This window comes from Aspergillus alliaceus, assembly GCF_009176365.1.
Source record: "Aspergillus alliaceus strain CBS 536.65 unplaced genomic scaffold BDW43scaffold_6, whole genome shotgun sequence".
Classification (NCBI taxonomy): domain Eukaryota; kingdom Fungi; phylum Ascomycota; class Eurotiomycetes; order Eurotiales; family Aspergillaceae; genus Aspergillus; species Aspergillus alliaceus.
The window spans coordinates 683,715-699,812 of NW_022474689.1; the positions used below are offsets into that span (position 1 = coordinate 683,715).

The 16,098-nt window shown below is 49.3% G+C and overlaps 7 protein-coding genes across 7 annotated transcripts; 3 read left to right on the forward strand and 4 right to left on the reverse strand.

The window, feature by feature from the left end:
- Nucleotides 1-1,194: 1,194 nt before the first annotated feature.
- On the forward strand, nucleotides 1,195-4,837 carry BDW43DRAFT_203814 (glycoside hydrolase family 35 protein). The gene is made up of 9 exons (XM_032039177.1): nucleotides 1,195-1,451; nucleotides 1,518-1,594; nucleotides 1,643-1,945; nucleotides 1,998-2,264; nucleotides 2,317-2,332; nucleotides 2,380-2,475; nucleotides 2,537-2,671; nucleotides 2,720-3,386; nucleotides 3,440-4,837. Exons 1-9 carry the CDS (start codon nucleotides 1,317-1,319, stop codon nucleotides 4,759-4,761), a joined length of 3,018 nt encoding a protein of 1,005 aa, XP_031904142.1. The 5' UTR covers nucleotides 1,195-1,316; the 3' UTR covers nucleotides 4,762-4,837.
- Nucleotides 4,838-7,464: 2,627 nt separating this feature from the next.
- BDW43DRAFT_307580 (uncharacterized protein) lies at nucleotides 7,465-8,022 on the forward strand (the record flags this gene model as incomplete). The annotated part of the gene is made up of 1 exon (XM_032046275.1): nucleotides 7,465-8,022. The coding sequence occupies one exon, from the start codon at nucleotides 7,465-7,467 to the stop codon at nucleotides 8,020-8,022; it is 558 nt and encodes a 185-aa protein (XP_031904143.1).
- Nucleotides 8,023-8,428: 406 nt separating this feature from the next.
- Nucleotides 8,429-8,846, reverse strand: BDW43DRAFT_307581 (uncharacterized protein; the record flags this gene model as incomplete). The annotated part of the gene is made up of 2 exons (XM_032046276.1): nucleotides 8,429-8,758; nucleotides 8,829-8,846. 2 exons carry the CDS (start codon nucleotides 8,844-8,846, stop codon nucleotides 8,429-8,431), a joined length of 348 nt encoding a protein of 115 aa, XP_031904144.1.
- Nucleotides 8,847-9,368: 522 nt separating this feature from the next.
- Nucleotides 9,369-11,763, reverse strand: bfr1 (putative nuclear segregation protein (Bfr1)). Its single transcript, XM_032040750.1, has 3 exons — nucleotides 11,515-11,763; nucleotides 10,160-11,326; nucleotides 9,369-10,094 (listed from the first exon to the last, which is right to left on the reverse strand). The coding sequence occupies exons 1-3, from the start codon at nucleotides 11,641-11,643 to the stop codon at nucleotides 9,882-9,884; spliced, it is 1,509 nt and encodes a 502-aa protein (XP_031904145.1). The 5' UTR covers nucleotides 11,644-11,763; the 3' UTR covers nucleotides 9,369-9,881.
- Nucleotides 11,764-12,064: 301 nt separating this feature from the next.
- Nucleotides 12,065-12,934, forward strand: BDW43DRAFT_307583 (DNA-directed RNA polymerase core subunit RPB5; the record flags this gene model as incomplete). Its single annotated transcript, XM_032046277.1, has 3 exons — nucleotides 12,065-12,163; nucleotides 12,250-12,332; nucleotides 12,409-12,934. The coding sequence occupies 3 exons, from the start codon at nucleotides 12,065-12,067 to the stop codon at nucleotides 12,932-12,934; spliced, it is 708 nt and encodes a 235-aa protein (XP_031904146.1).
- Nucleotides 12,935-13,042: 108 nt separating this feature from the next.
- BDW43DRAFT_203891 (uncharacterized protein) lies at nucleotides 13,043-13,559 on the reverse strand. The gene has a single exon (XM_032039180.1). It carries the CDS (start codon nucleotides 13,460-13,462, stop codon nucleotides 13,151-13,153), a length of 312 nt encoding a protein of 103 aa, XP_031904147.1. The 5' UTR covers nucleotides 13,463-13,559; the 3' UTR covers nucleotides 13,043-13,150.
- On the reverse strand, nucleotides 13,559-15,503 carry BDW43DRAFT_203886 (putative integral membrane protein Pth11-like). Its single transcript, XM_032039179.1, has 2 exons — nucleotides 15,016-15,503; nucleotides 13,559-14,949 (listed from the first exon to the last, which is right to left on the reverse strand). Exons 1-2 carry the CDS (start codon nucleotides 15,363-15,365, stop codon nucleotides 13,656-13,658), a joined length of 1,644 nt encoding a protein of 547 aa, XP_031904148.1. The 5' UTR covers nucleotides 15,366-15,503; the 3' UTR covers nucleotides 13,559-13,655.
- Between the last annotated feature and the right edge of the window lie 595 nt (nucleotides 15,504-16,098).

Here is a 16,098-nt window from a genome sequence, read left to right on the forward strand (position 1 = left end):
CCGAGGCTCAAGATATGGACGACGAAGCGAGGCTGGCCCTTTCTATTGATTCACTCATGGCTATAGAGGTCAAGAATTGGGTTCGACGGAACTTGCAGATTGATATTAGTTTAACTGAGATCTCTAAAGCGCGGACAATTGGGGTTTAATTCCGCTTAGCCGTTGCGCGTTTGAGGATGCGATCCCAAGATTTAGTAATCAATGGGACCTCAGACGAAGACGTTAAAAATCCGCGGACAAGAATTAAACGGGCTTGAGTTGGCATTTGGGACGTGTGTGATAGCTGTTCTTCGTTGGACTGTTCCCACCATCTGATATTCGCTCTCAATTGCAGATGTAACACACCTATATATATTTTCTCAAAGGTTAAAACAGGATAGAATAGAACAGAATCAGAAAAGAGAAAGATGGCAGCGGTGCCGTCATGAGGTGCATTAGATACATGCGGAGTGACGTGGTTAGTTAATTATTAGGGTTCCAGCGGTTAATTGTCGGCGAAATGGTGGTTATTTTATGGTGCCTGTTTGTGATGCTTATTAGTATTGACCTTTTCGGATAATTAGACGGAAGAAAATTCATTCCCCTGGTGGCCTAATGATGACAAAGTCATTAAATCGCATCCTGTCTGATAAATCCCCAGTTAATCGCGATGATCTCATATAACCAACCTAACATCAGGGCTAGTTTATGCTTAATATATCTATCTTACATGATATTCAGGCACCCTGCATAGGTATACGCCCATCCAGCAGCTGAAACTGAAGAAATGTTCATGGCGATCGGTGAGAGTACATGATTTCGGACCTACTACTTAGAAGGTATTACCGTAAGTACATTTGGGATGTTCTGATATGCGGAGAAATATACCCGTGATCGTCATCTGATCAGTGGCCTCCGTGTGGGGGATCGTCGCCAATGCTTTCCTTCTCCGTTCACGTTGCATGCCCGCCACCCTTCGTTGACCACCGGCATAGTAGTTGTAAGCAACCCCCTGGTCTCTTTACAATTGTCTGATTTGATCACTAACCATGATTTCAGCCAGCAGGGGTCGTTGTGGACGGTGTGTTGCATACAAGCCCACTTGGATTCTGCATGATGCTAGATGGATTTAGTAGAGACTCCACACTTCGCTTAAGGTTTCAATTGGATCATTCACCACTCTATATATCACTGACGCAAGGTGTCGGACTTTTAATCGATCGATCCGGCTATTTACATGATTTATCCTTTCAATTCTGCTTATAAAGTTGCAATTGCCCCCGAAACATGCCACCCTGCTGTAAGCTCTCATTGGGGTTCATCGGCAGCACGACGCGATGAGATTCCTTTCTGTGACTGCTGTCGCCTTACTGGCGGCACAAGCAGCTGGTGTCTCCATCAAGCATCACCTCCATGGCTTCACGCTTCTGGAACACCCCGACCCGGCGAAGCGTGACTTGTTGCAGGACATTGTACGTCGTCGTTAGATGCTCGTGCCCCATCGAGATTATGTAAACGTACTCACTGTCTAGTTACAGGTAACATGGGATGACAAATCTCTTTTCATTAATGGAGAAAGGATTATGATATTCAGTGGAGAAGTGCATCCGTTTAGGTATATAAATCTTACCTATCTCTAAGAACTCTATTCTGACAGGGGCAGATTACCGGTGCCTTCACTGCACCTCGACGTTTTCCAAAAGATCAAGGCTCTTGGCTTCAATTGCGTATCTTTTTACATCGATTGGGCGCTGCTCGAAGGGAAGCCTGGCGAATACAGGGCAGAGGGTATTTTCGCCCTGGAACCTTTCTTCGATGCAGCCAAGGAGGCAGGGATTTATCTGATTGCCCGTCCCGGTCCGTACATCAACGCCGAGGTTTCAGGTGGTGGTTTTCCCGGGTGGTTGCAGCGGGTCAACGGCACCCTCCGCTCGTCTGACAAGGCGTTTCTTGAAGCTACTGATAAGTATGGATTCACTGAAGGTTGATACGGACTGTTGCTTATAATTTTGCTCTAGCTATGTCGCGCATGTCGCTGCTACGGTGGCAAATGCTCAGATCACAAACGGCGGGCCTGTAATTCTCTATCAGCCCGAAAACGAATATACTGGTGCTTGCTGCGGGGTTGATTTCCCAGATGCAGACTACATGCAATATGTTATGGACCAAGCTCGGAACGCTGGTGTGGTTGTGCCTTTCATCAGCAACGATGCCTCAGCTTCAGGACATAATACTCCTGGATCTGGGGTAGGTGCTGTCGATATCTATGGCCATGATAGCTATCCGTACGTTACTCCATTACTTGACCTCTGGATGTCTGACTAATATTTCTTTAAGACTCGGCTTCGATTGCGTATGTTATACTTTGCGCTCGCAGATGAATAATTCTGACTTTCACAGGCAAACCCTTCTGTATGGCCCAAGAATAAATTGCCCGATAATTTCCGAAATCTCCATCTCGAACAAAGCCCATCAACACCATACTCACTTCTTGAGGTATGTCATTTACCCGTGGAAGGTTGCCATTGTATCTCACCGTTATCTCACCGTTATCTAGTTCCAAGCGGGCGCTTTCGACCCCTGGGGCGGACCTGGCTTTGAAAAATGCTATGCTCTCGTTAATCACGAGTTTTCCAGAGTGTTCTATAGAAACGATTTCAGCTTCGGAGTTTCTATCTTTAACTTATACATGGTATGGTTTACGGAGCCCTTTCGCAATTACCATAGCTGACATGGGTAGACCTTCGGCGGTACAAACTGGGGAAACCTCGGCCACCCCGGAGGATATACATCCTATGACTATGGCTCGCCGCTAACTGAGACGCGGAACGTTACGCGGGAGAAGTACAGCGATATCAAGCTCCTCAGCAACTTTGCCAAAGTATCCCCGGCCTATCTCCTCGCTACTCCCGGAAACTTGAGTACCGGGGTCTACACAGACACCTCTGATTTGGCTGTCACCCCATTGCTGGGTGACCCTTCGGGCTCCTTCTTTGTGGTCAGACATACGGACTATTCCAGCCAAGAGTCCACCTCGTACAAGCTCAGGCTTCCTACAAGCGCTGGTAACCTGACCATTCCGCAACTGGAGGGTAGCCTGAGCCTGAATGGACGTGACTCGAAAATTCATGTTGTCGATTATAATGTGTCTGGAACGAACATTATCTATTCGACAGCTGAAGTCTTCACCTGGAAGAAATTCCATAATAGCAAGGTTCTAGTTATCTACGGCGGACCCAAAGAGCATCACGAACTAGCCATTGCCTCCAATTCAAATGTAACTGTCATTGAGGGTTCAGATTCTGAAATTACCACGAAGAACAAGGGAAGCTCTGTTATCATTAGCTGGGATGTCTCGCCTACACGCCGCATTGTCCAAATCGGTGATTTGAGAGTGTTCCTGCTCGGTAAGTCAAACCATGCTGTATTCTCTTATGGCCTATGTAAGACTAATGGTCAGATCGAAACTCTGCTTATAACTACTGGGTTCCTGAGCTTCCCACGGACGGTACCTCTCCCGGCTTCAGTACTTCGAAGACGACCGCCTCATCCATCATTGTCAAAGCCGGCTACCTTGTCCGTGGCGCTCACCTAGATGGTGCTGACCTTCACCTTACTGCTGATTTCAACGCGACAACCCCGATCGAAGTGATTGGGGCTCCAACCAGTGCTAAGAATCTAATTATCAATGGCGAAAAGGCGAGCCACACCGTCGACAAGAACGGAATCTGGAGCAGCGAGGTCAAGTATACGGCTCCAGAAATCAAGCTCCCTAGCTTGAAAGATTTGGAATGGAAGTACCTGGACACGCTCCCTGAGATCCAGCCTTCATATGATGACTCCGCCTGGCTGTCTGCAGACCTCCCAACGACAAAGAATGACCACCGTCCTCTTGACACTCCAAAATCACTGTACTCTTCCGATTATGGTTTCCACACTGGCTACTTGATCTACAGAGGCCACTTTGTTGCCAACGGCAAGGAAAGCGAGTTTTTCATCCGCACACAGGGTGGCAGTGCATTCGGAAGCTCTGTATGGTTGAACGAGACGTATCTGGGTTCTTGGACTGGTGCAGATTTTGCCGCGGACAATAATTCGACCTACAGACTTTCTCAACTCGAGTCGGGCAAGCACTATGTGATCACCGTAGTTGTGGATAACCTGGGACTCGACGAGGATTGGACGGTGGGTGAAGAAGGGACGAAGAATCCTCGTGGTATTCTCAACTATGACCTCCGTGGACAAGATGCCAGCGCAATTACCTGGAAACTCACAGGTAACCTTGGGGGCGAAGACTACAAGGATAAGACCAGAGGGCCTCTCAACGAAGGTGGACTCTACGCAGAGCGTCAAGGATTCCATCAGCCTCAGCCCCCGAGCGACTCATGGAAATTGGGTAGTCCCCTTGAAGGTCTGTCGAAGCCTGGTATTGGTTTCTACACTGCCCAGTTCGACCTCGATCTCCCCAAAGGCTGGGATGTGCCGCTCTACTTCAACTTTGGCAACAACACCAAGGCGGCTCGAGCACAGCTCTACGTGAACGGATACCAGTACGGTAAGTTCACTGGAAATGTTGGACCTCAGACCAGCTTCCCTGTGCCCGAAGGTATCCTGAATTACCGTGGCACCAACTGGGTGGCACTGAGCCTTTGGGCCCAGGAGACGAACGGTGCGAAGCTGGGAAGCTTCGAATTGTCATACACCACACCGGTGCTGACTGGATACGGGGACGTTGAATCACCCGACCAGCCCAAGTACGAGCAGCGCGAGGGAGCGTACTAATCTGCTTATTGTTGAAGTAGCTGTGAGGGGTAATGTTAAGGAATGTGCTATGCGAAGGATATACAGTATATAGCTGTAATAAGTAACGATGAACACTATACTCTTCGATCAACTGCCGATCAAAAGTAGGAAGGATGTAATGAATGAATGCCTAAGGCCTAGAATAATCTTAAGGCATCTGCTATGCGACTATTTATGGAGATCTGAGCTACGTTTTACAACTTCACTTCACTTACGCTCCTGCAAACTACCTAAGACCAATGAGTAAGCCCTTCCACAACCAAGTTGAAGCCTTGATCCATATCTGTAAAGTTTTTCAATAGGGATCTCGCCTGATTTAAGATGAACCAGTTCACCGTGCTTAATTATCCTACGAGATAGTTTGCCGGCCTTCATATTGCTCTCTTCATCACCTGTCGCAACTGTTGCCTCGATTCTCAATCACGGTATAGCTTTATGCTCTGTTTGGGATGGTATATGTTCGCTAAAGCTTTCTTCAACGGCATAATTATAGACCAGCACAATTCGTTCCTATCCCAGACGGCGTGTTCTTCCAATAGCCTGGTCACCAGTGGCGTTGAACAGTGGAGGAGAAAAATCACGCACACTACGGCAGAGGTTTTGAAGGTTCAATCTCGCACGATTTTAATCTCATATGAGCAAATCAGAACCGTACACTTAGCACGCTCTGTACTATGGTCCTTTTGGGCACCCGACATGTGTCAATCATAGAACACCCCATCGCTCGATCTCGGATTTTCGTCCTTTACCCACCAAAGAAAACAAGCGAGGTGATTAGCCTCATCCCACCCTGCCTTGTCTCGTAGATATTTGAATATTTTATTCCTCCACCTGCTTCTCCTGTCATTATCCTGTTCTGCACAAAGCTCAGCCTGAAGCGTCGATCAGGTAGCATAGACTTGAGGCAATCATCCCAAAGAGCCACCCAGTATGGTTTGCCATGATTAGATCGCAGCCATTCTACCCATTCTGCTTTCGATCCAAATATAAAGTCACCCAGAAGTTGAGTTTGAGTGGGTATTTTTCTTTTTGCCCGGCTGTCTGCTCTGTTCTTGCTCTATTCTCAGCCTCTTCCATTGCTTTGATTATACATTAGCTAAGGACCGTCCAAGACAGTCAGTTTTTTTTTTTCTTTTTCTGGCTTACCCAAAACTGCACCGGAGTCAATCGTAACTTCGTCAGCCTCTTCTCCGCTTATTTTGGCTGACATTTCTGCCTCTTTTTGTAACGATCGCAGGCGCAGACCTGGATGTCCTACGCCCCTATGCGCTACTTATATGGGGCTTAGGGGTGTTTGCAGATGCTGTGAACAATGTTAGCCTTTTGGTATTGCTGGGAACTGACCCCTAATCAGATTCCTTACAACTTGTGAAGACTTGGCAGTAGATTCAGCGGATATGTGGTGATAATGGTTACCATAGAAGGGATTTGCCAAGGAAAGACTAGAAAGCGAGGGATGTTGATGGGAGAATGAGAAAGCTGAGGTATGAAAGGTGAGATGACATATAGAAGTAGCTATAAGAAGTGAGAAGGAGTATATAGTTACGCATGAATGAGGTGTTGCTTATCAGTGAATAAGTGGGTGTTAGTATCCTTGCTTTGTATATTCACTGTGCCAGATACTGTAGGAATATGAAGGGTTAACGTCTCAGTGATTATATCGACCAGGTTTTAAATTATTGTATAGTAATGTACAGATATATGAACATATTTACGAAGGAAGTGGCCTGCTAGATACAGCACAGTGCACATTACTTTCAACACAGTCTCTACGACGACGCGCACAATGACTCACTCTTGGGATAACAGGAAAAGGTAAGGTTGAAGTGTAAAGGACGAGAGAGAGATGAAAAGATCACGCATCTATACCGCGGTCACCCCATACCAGGTTGTCAAGCCGCTGAAGTATGTGAGTCGGCTTATATGGCACCCGCTGCCGAGATGGAGGTAGCCAATTGAGAAAGTGAATCTCCAATATACCCTAGCGAGAATGGGGGGGTTAAGGTTGAAGGTGTAAATGTAAGTCTCTGAGCGGCGGTTGAAGTGGGTTCTTGTAGCATGAAGTATCGATTTCGGGATCTAGAGGGGGTGATGTAGAGGAAGGCGTGTCAGTAGCGGGAAGTTGGGTTTGGCTGCAGTAGTTGCTTTGGTGGAGAGTTGAAAAGGGAGAGAAAGAAAAAGCTTCCTGTGAAACCCTACAAGGTCTGGATGTTATACCAGTCTGACTCTCAATAGCAGTTTCATTTACCGCATCGATTCTCACAGATCCTCATGCTCGATACGAAGTTGTACACTTTTGACTTTAGAACCCTAATTATCTTTAGATTCTTCTGATTGACTGATCTCCTCCGCGATAATCCCCACCAATACTGTTTCCTGCATGGATGCTGAATCCCCAGCCACCAATTAATTACTCCCGGTCCAGACGGACTTCGCATAAGCCTTTCCATTTCGACTTCTCTCCCTTCCCTCTCGTCATGTAGGAATAACCAACCCATCCCCTTCTTTTCCCTACTCTCAATTCATGGCCTAATACGCAACGAAGTCCATCCCCGTCTCCATAGATCTCCACATCAGATCTTATCGTATCTCCGAGGTAACCGATAACCATCCATAGAAAAACCACCCTCAAAAGTACACCAACAAAACGCCGACGACCACAAAAAACAGGGGGCGAAAGCAATGCCCCCAATTCCAATTCCAGTCCTGCAGCTCCCCGATGACGCTCTAAACCCCAACATCAACACCAACTACACATATACCACCAAACGAACCGTCTCCATTCCCTTCACCCCAACCTACAACACAATCTCCATCCCTGCCTCCTACGGCCGTCTAAACTCCTCCCCATCCCCGGGCACAATAGCCGGTATCATCCTCGGCAGCGTCTTCGGCTTCGTCTTTCTCCTCTACCTCCTATACCTGGGGCTAAGCTCCGGGCGCCGATTCGGCAGCGAGACGCAGACGGAGATATCGGAGTCGTCTGCGGGGGGGATGCGGCGGAGACGGCGAGGCAGGGTTGTGGTTGAGGAGGAACGGGAACGGCCCACAGGACGGGGGGATCGGGATCATATTGTGGTGGAGGAGAGTGTGACGAGTCGGTCGGAGGGGGATGTCATCGAGGTGTTTGAGGAGAGTAGTAGTGTTGACCGGCCGCCGAGACGGGAGAGACGGGGAGGTTCTGGGAGGGGCTGGAGGAGGGGGGATGTAGAGGGGAGTGAGTTGAGTTCGAGGGTGTAGGGGGGTTTCCTTTTCCTTTTTATCATGATGCGGGATTGTTTGCTTGCGTGCTAGCATGATTGATTGATACCCTGTTCTAGCTGTTTTCGATTTACGTTGGTTATGAGTGATGCGATCTGACCCGACTGATGGAAATAACTTATACTTATGTACGAGCACAACCATGATATATATAATCTAGCGAAAAGTGATATACCACGACAATATTAATAAAAATAAAAATAAAAATAACAAATGGAACCATTCATTCAGGATCGCAATCGCGACAGAGTAAAAGCAAAGCAAGCCCCATAAAGCAAGAATCAACCCTTTTACACCCTGGCGAAATCCCGAAACCCAACAAACTCCATCACAGCGCCTCTAAGGAACAGACCCCAATCAATATAGCCTCCCGGCCAGGCGCAATCTAAAACAGAATATCCAAGCAGCAGCAACAAGCTAGCGCGGCCATGATACCGGCACAGATACCACCGCCCGCGGATCCGCCGCCGCCACCGCGCTCATCGGCATAATACCCCGGTTGCGGGTAGGGGCCTTGTTGCGGCGGGTAGTACATGGGCTGGCCCTGGGGTGGAGGGGAGCCATAGTAGCCCTGCTGCGGGGGCGGACCGTAGTTCTGGGGAGGATATCCGCCGCCTTGGTTGTAGTAGTCTCCGGAGGCGCCCTGCTGTCCCTGTGGAGGGTAGTAGGGACCGGCGTCGTGGACGGGGGGTGGATAGGAGGGAGGGGGACCGTCCTGTGGTGGTTTTTATCTCTGGTCAGTGCATTGTTGCTTTTGTGGAGTGGTGGGTGGAGTATTTACGTACGGGTTTGTTGTAGGACATTTTGGGGGATTGGAGTTGGTTTGGGATTTATGAACAGGGTGTTCGTATCGTATAAGGTGGTGTTGAGTAGGATGTGGTCTGGCGGGTAACTTTATGCCGAGTGGCTCGTTATGGAGAGTGGCTGATTGCCCTAACTCTTCTATTATTCGGGGATAATGAGATTTACCGAAGCAAGAGAAGAGAGTGAGAAGAATGAAAGGAGGGAAAAAGAGAGAAAGAGGGGATCGGACTCGCTGCCGAGAAAATAGGAAAGGGATTCGGAATTGAATGAATAGAATAAAATGGATTTAAATTGCAAGACCTTGGCGCTGGCATTTTCTTTTCCGGCAAGTCCACAGACCACCGGTTTGACAGATGGAATGCACCGCCACACTGACTTGTCACGTTCGGCACGGAGTACGCAGGCTGAATAATAATCAGCTTCTTATCTCCGTTTCCCAAGCCTGGCTGTGCTTCCACGATGATTGGAATTAGTTTACTACTACCACTATGCAACATGAGACACATCCATTGGCCTGGCTAGGTAGCAATACTTTTTCTAATATACGGGAGAAGTGAACGGAATATGGTAGATTCAGATCATATAGCAAAAACCCGCAACTGCGTCCCCAATCGCTCATATCGTTACTCACAAGCTCTGAAATCAACGCTAAATCTCATCATCTTTCTCTGCAGACTTTTTAAGGGTAGAGGATTGGGTAGGAGGGGAGAAGGAATAAGCCTTGCCATAGCAAGGTACAAGACAAGGCGAGAAGTCAAAAATTGTAGTCAAAGTGGATTACAAGAAAGGAATACCGACGGTCTCGCAAAGGAGAGCAAACACCCCCCTCCGATCAGAGTAAAGCAAAACGGAGGATCTGCAATAGAGGAAAGAGTTGTCGGATAAGATGCACAGAACTAACCAAAAAAGAAAAGAAAAAAAAAAAAAGACAAGGAAATATGAATGCTAAATTTCCGCTCAGGTCTAAAGCGTCAATTGGCTGATGCAAGAATATGCAAAGAAAGTTGCATAAATCTCTATACGTGGAGATTCATTTAGGCCTTCTCCTCGAGCGAGGCCTTCTGGAGCTCATCGGACACATCGGCGGCAGCGTCCTTCTCCTGCTTCAGCTCAGCCTCGGCTGAGACCTTGCCGTTAACACCGCTGTTGGTAATGGCGGGCTTCTTCGCAGCGTCAGTCGCGCGGTCCTCAGCATGAGCAGCCTCCTCGTCCAAGCGGACAATCTCCTCCTGGGCCTTCTTGATGTTCTATGAGGATGGTTAGCTGTTGTAGTTCAATCAAGTAAATTTGAGTAGATCGGAACGGAACATACCTCCTCAGTCTTCGAAGCCTGGTTCTTTTTCCACTCCGAGATCTTAGCGGCAAGCTTCTCGACAACGGCGGGGACATCGCTCTGGTTCATGGGAGGATCGATCTTGACCTTGGCGAAGTCCTCGATGATACCAACATTGAGGTTGAACTTCTCGGCGGGGGCAGGGCTGCCGTTGGCGTTGCTCTTCTTACCCTTCTTGCCCTTTTTGCCGCTAGTGCCAACGAAATAGTCATCCTCCTCCTTCTTCAGAACCTTCATGCCCTTCATGCCAGAGTCATCAATAGTACGGCCAACGCCAGCGCGGAACTGGGCGGACTCCTCCTTCTTGTCGTCCAAACCCAGGGCAGCGAAGTCGTACGACGGGTTGAAGTGGCGGATAAGGCCCTGAGCGGTAAGGATCTCATCAGTGTAAGCCAGGCGCGAAGCCTCCTCGAGCTTCTTGTCGGCGATCTTCTTCTTCTTCTCGCGCTCGAAAGCATCGCGCTGAGCCTTCTGCTTCTCCCGACGGATTCTCCAGGCCTCATCCTCGTATTCCTTGTAGGCCTTGCGGGCCTTATAATAGTTGTCCTTGACCTGACGGATCGCAGTCCACTTCTGCTGCTGCTCACCGTGGAGCTTGGTGCGCTCGTCACGCAGGGCGTTAAGGTTCTTGAAAGCGCTGTCCTGCTCGGCCTTGATGGCGTCTAACTCCTTCTGGATCTCGGTATACTTGTCGCTCAGAGCCTTGGCCTCGGGGTTGTCGAGGGACTTCTTGAGGGTGGCGATCTGGGCCTTGAGGTCGTTGATGACCTTCTGGGCTTCCTCCAGACCGGCGAAGTTCTTCCGCTGCTTGCGCAGGTTAGAGACATCGGCGAGGGCCTTCTTCTCATCCACCAGGCGCATAGTACCGGAGTCAACCTGCTTCTCAAGGCGCGCGATTTCACGGTCAACCTCCTCGATGCTCTTGAACGACATGCGGGTCTTGGAGTTGTTCTGCTCCGCAATGCGAGCCTTAAGCGTGCTGTCCAGGGCATTGATCTTTTCCTGGGTGCTAGTCCGGGAAGCCTTGAATCCCTGCTGCTTCTGACGGATGGAGGAGAGTTCAGCACGGAGTTCCTGCTGTTTTTTCGCGGCGGGGGAGTCCTGGTTGTTGGGCTTGGCGGTCTCGATCTTGGCCTTGACTTGGTTCTTGAAGATATTAGTCTCTCATTACATTGTTGAGGATTGGGAAACAGTATAAAGAGAGCGCCAGGAAAATATACACATTATAGATAGTCGGTGGGGGAAAAGTCCAGAGAAAAAGCATAAGAGACACCTTGTATTGTATACAACTATTGCGATACCCAAAGAGCTCAATGAAACATATTGGCACCTACCAATTTCTCCTGAACCGCGGCATGCTCCTTTTCAGCCTGCGCGAGATCGGCCTTGAACGCCTCCTCATTGGGCTTGGTAGGCTTCACCTTCTGCTCTGTGGCAGGAACCGATGTGGCTTCAGCGGTCATCTTGTCGGGAATTTGGGCGAACAAGGGAAACACTTGACAAAGCAATAGATTGACCGAGCTCAATCTCTAGGAGGACCCCAAAACAGCGAAAAATGAGGGGAAACCAAAGGGGACGTTGGGAAAAGAAGAAAAGAAATGGGGCAGAAAGTCGTGCTCATTTTCTCGGTCTGGCCTTTTCCTAAGTTGTTGGCGGCGCTTAACCGTTGCCGCTTAGCGCTGGTCCGCCGATTTTTCGAGAACCTCTCTCTATCGCTTTCGCAACGCTTCAACTTCAGCGAACTTTTTTTTCTTTTCTTATATCCGCACCACAGCTCACGCAGAGCTCAGAGTTAGTCCTCAGTCTCTACACCCTTACGCTTTCCTGTCTCTCTCTCTTCACTATATTTTTGTATCGTAGCGCAGGTGCGCCTCATTTTTCACCATGGACGAGGACTATTCTTCTGGCTCCGTCGATGCCGACCGCGAGATGACCAGACTGTGGCGCACATGGAGGACGGTATTCGAAATGCTTCAGGACCGGGTACGTGCTCGCTGAGAAGAAGAACTATCGAATTTAAGCCCGGCGATTGTTGCACAGCGTATGCTAACAAGCCGGGTTCTGGACAGGGCTACGAAGTCACGGAAGAAGAAGTGCAAATCCCGCTCGAAGAATTCAAACAGAAATATTCCGACCCCCTCGGATACCCAGAGTATGCGCTCCCAAGCAGTATAAACTGAACCTGTTGACGTCCAACCGGCCACTAACCAATCGGCGTCTTTCTGCAGCCGCAACAAGATGAAAATCCAAGCTCGTCCCACGGAGGCCATGCAAGCGAAATACACGGCTCTCAAGACCAATGCCAACCCGGACCCCCAGCCCGACTGCGGAACCATCTACGTTGAATTCTGCCCCGATTCCACTGGTGTCGGTACCAAGCAAGTGCGCACCTTCAACCATTTCGTCGACGAGAACAACTTCCACACTGGCTTGTTCATCACCCAGACCCCGATCTCTCCGTCCGCCGTCCGTCTGCTGAGCGGTGTCCCCGGCCGTATCTGCGAGCATTTCCAGGAGCAGGATCTGCTGGTTAATATCACTCGGCACGAACTGGTCCCGAAGCATGTCCTGCTGAGCCCGGAGGAGAAGTCTCGGTTGTTGCAGCGCTATCGTTTGAAGGAATCACAGTTGCCCCGGATTCAAGTGTCGGATCCCGTGGCCAGGTACCTGGGTTTGCGCAGAGGCCAGGTCGTCAAGATTATTCGCAAGAGTGAAACGGCCGGTCGTTATGCTAGTTACCGCTGGGTCATTTAACCACGGTCTGGATAGATACGGTTTCTACGGTTGTGCCATACGGACGGACGGCTATTTGCTTGGGAGTTGTTAATTGCGTTGCCCGTTTAAAGACGCAGGTTGCTATGAGGTTCTTGAACACATTGGTCGCATTATGAGGCACAAATTCTCCTGCACTATGGCCCAAAGTCACGCCCCACACCCTCGAGGTGAGCACATAACAAGAGGACCTAAATCTCACGACGAGACAGAAAAGAAAACCAGAATGGAGAACAGAAGACGGGACGAGAAAGAAAGAAAACCAAAAAACGAGAGTCCAATTGCAGGCATTATGGGCAGCATGGCGTAAGGGCGAAAAGAATGGTTCATGACTGGAATGTATGTCATGGTTCTGGTTGATTCCTTTGGATTTTTACTATTCGCAAAACCCCACACTATATTGTACAATTTTTTTCCCTGATAGAATCCTGAAAGTGCAATGGTCATGAGATGTTCCATGGTCGTTCTTAGTAAAGCCTCTCCCAGGTAGACAACGGTGATATGAACCATATCGAAGCCGGATCAGAGCAATCCAATGAACCACCAGTCATCAAGAGATACATGAACAAGTAGACCAAGAGAACCGATACCGACGCCATCGCTAATACCAACTCCAGCCCAGTACGCATGACAATCAAATCATAAAAAAGAAGGAAAGAATTATTTATACATCCAGGTACGTATAATATATATAGTCGTATGCTCATGAACGTCTCGATAACAACCCTCCAACATCCTGAAGCTCGACGTCATCATTCCCTTCAGGGATAGGGGCAGTTATATCGGATTGGGACCGATATGGCGGAACTGATGACTCTGTTGTATCACTAAAGTGCACGCTAGACCCTCGTCGGCGACCATAGGAATTACTACGAAGACCACCTGGTCGAGAGAAGTTCGGTGGAGGGGTTGAATTAGTCCCCGAGGTGGAGGTGGAGAGTAGACCGCCGACGTCTTGCAGGAACGCCGCGCCTCCATTGCGCGTACGAGTTGGTTGGCCGGAATTCGGCGTTGAGCGTTGCGTATGTGATGTTGGAGGGGGGGTACTCCTGGGCGAGGGATCCAGGAGACCGCCAACGTCGAACATGGATATCCGGCCGGGTGAGCTCGGGATGGAATCGCCTGGCGCTTTGCGTGGCGTCTTATTGGTTGAGATGTATTCATGTGGACTTACTTTGATCTCAAGGCTGCCCGTGGTCGAGGATCGGTCGTCGTCGGTGGTAGAGGAAGGACGGTTGAAAGACCAATTTGGATTGATAGTACCCGTACGGGCTGTAAAAGGCGCGCAGGGAGCGACCATAGGGGCTGGCCGAGGCAGTTTGCGGTCGGAAGAGCATAGGTCAGGTTCTAGACGGATACCCAGGTCACCTGCCAGATCGGAGTCGCTGCCCCATTGGTGGTGTGTGATGGTTGTACGACGGACGGAGCTGTGATCCATGCTCTCGCTGACGGACGCTGATCCGAGAGCCTTTTTGAACTTGGCTTTCTTCACGCCTTTGTCTCGCACAAAGGATCCAATGACTATGGCGTTGGAGACCGCCGTGGCAGCAAGGATCTCTAGAGAGGCCAGAAGAGATCGGTACTGCTGAGACCCTTGATGGCTGATCACAGATGGTACACGGTAGCAGGTGATGCCTACTAAGATTAAGGATAAGGCGAAGAGGATAACAAGTGAGCCTTTGCGCTTCGCAGGCATATGCGTCATCACGATCAGGGGAATAGGGAATGCGACAAGGAGAAGATCGGTGATCACGTCGCATACCCCCATCGTGATCAGATTCGCATAGCCGGAGCGACATTGAGGACCTGGGTCCGGAATCACCTGCCAGTAGTGACTGAAAGGCTGGCATTCGGTTAGGGTTGCGAGTACCACAGCGATCAGAGTGGAACCCAGGAAATAGTAGATGAACTGCAGGAATATACGCAGAGAACGGCGCCATATCATCTCCGAGACCCGTTTGAGAAATTCGCAGACGGTGAATTTGGCAGTCCAAATGCTTGTTGCAATGAAACTAGTTAGTTTGCATGTGCTACCTCGAACAATTACTTGGAAGCGGTCTTACAAGATAGCATAACAGATCCGCGAAACCAGAACCAACTTGCTTCCAACCACTCGATGCTGGATATCCTCCGCCGTCAATCCCGATGTCTGCGTATTGTTGGTCCCCCATATTAGGACAACATGTACCAATGCCATGCGAATTAATAGGGGAATGATGGCAAGCATCATCACCTTATCCTCCCGGAAGAAACGCTCGATGCGAATATAACGACCACAGACTCGAACCACGATGATAGCCAAGGAAAAACCGGTAGCCCACCAGCTCACCAAAAGCGTTGGATTGTTGTCGACCTTCGTTCGGGCATTCGGAGCGACTTCCGGATATAGGCCACGAGTGTCCAGCACAGTCATGGCCGCTGAACCACCTCCGCAGAGGGGCCAGTGGAAAATAAACGCGAACAGCCCAAGTTATCAAATAGCAATGCACCACGGACCAGTTCCTGGAGTAAGTTGAACAACGTAGTGCCTTTCGTTGCACTCACATTGCTCATGACGAACCACAGTAGACATGCACGTGCGTTTCCCCGGATTTGACGTGTGGGGAAAGAAAATATAACGTAAGAGAAACCGGGGAGTATAAAAGACGACGATCTTGCGGGCAAGAATAGCGGGTGGGACCGGCGTTAAATGATGGTAACGGTGGGAGTAAGAGAGATACTGGTCTTGGTGGCGTTCGCGATGGAGGAGGCCGTACCTCGTATAGATTATGGGTCGTTGATGAAGGGGCAAATAATGAGGTTACAAGCCAAAAAGGAGAGAAGAAGAAGAGAAACCCGGTACAGGATAGCTTGACGCCCCGCGAATATAGCTATGAAGCACAAGATAAATCAAAGGAAAGGATTTCACCGCCGTTTCGGCGAGAGTTTTATTATAATATATTGACCCAAGGACCGTATGAGAGAAAAGGAGGGATGATGGGATCAAAAATAACGGATAGACCAAGCGATTACCCCATCGAAGGTTATTTAATAATAAGTAATAAGCAAGTCGATTAATAGTGACGATAAAATCACCCACACCACGAGGCCAAGGGTCATGGCGTCCAACCGATAACCATGGTTTCGAGAGATAACGCTGAACGGCT

Excerpts from the sequence above, each read along its gene's own strand:
- BDW43DRAFT_203814 (XM_032039177.1), top strand. The coding sequence starts at position 1,317 with ATGAGATTCCTTTCTGTGACTGCTGTCGCCTTACTGGCGGCACAAGCA. Across the intron at positions 1,595-1,642 it reads GGAGAAGTGCATCCGTTTAG|ATTACCGGTGCCTTCACTGC; the intron begins GTATATAAATCT and ends TGACAGGGGCAG. Across the intron at positions 1,946-1,997 it reads TTTCTTGAAGCTACTGATAA|CTATGTCGCGCATGTCGCTG; the intron begins GTATGGATTCAC and ends ATTTTGCTCTAG.
- bfr1 (XM_032040750.1), bottom strand. The coding sequence starts at position 11,643 with ATGACCGCTGAAGCCACATCGGTTCCTGCCACAGAGCAGAAGGTGAAG. Across the intron at positions 11,327-11,514 it reads CCGCGGTTCAGGAGAAATTG|AACCAAGTCAAGGCCAAGAT; the intron begins GTAGGTGCCAAT and ends AATATCTTCAAG. Across the intron at positions 10,095-10,159 it reads AGGCTTCGAAGACTGAGGAG|AACATCAAGAAGGCCCAGGA; the intron begins GTATGTTCCGTT and ends CCATCCTCATAG.
- BDW43DRAFT_203891 (XM_032039180.1), bottom strand. The coding sequence starts at position 13,462 with ATGGTTCATATCACCGTTGTCTACCTGGGAGAGGCTTTACTAAGAACG.
- BDW43DRAFT_203886 (XM_032039179.1), bottom strand. The coding sequence starts at position 15,365 with ATGACTGTGCTGGACACTCGTGGCCTATATCCGGAAGTCGCTCCGAAT. Across the intron at positions 14,950-15,015 it reads CGGATCTGTTATGCTATCTT|CATTTGGACTGCCAAATTCA; the intron begins GTAAGACCGCTT and ends CATTGCAACAAG.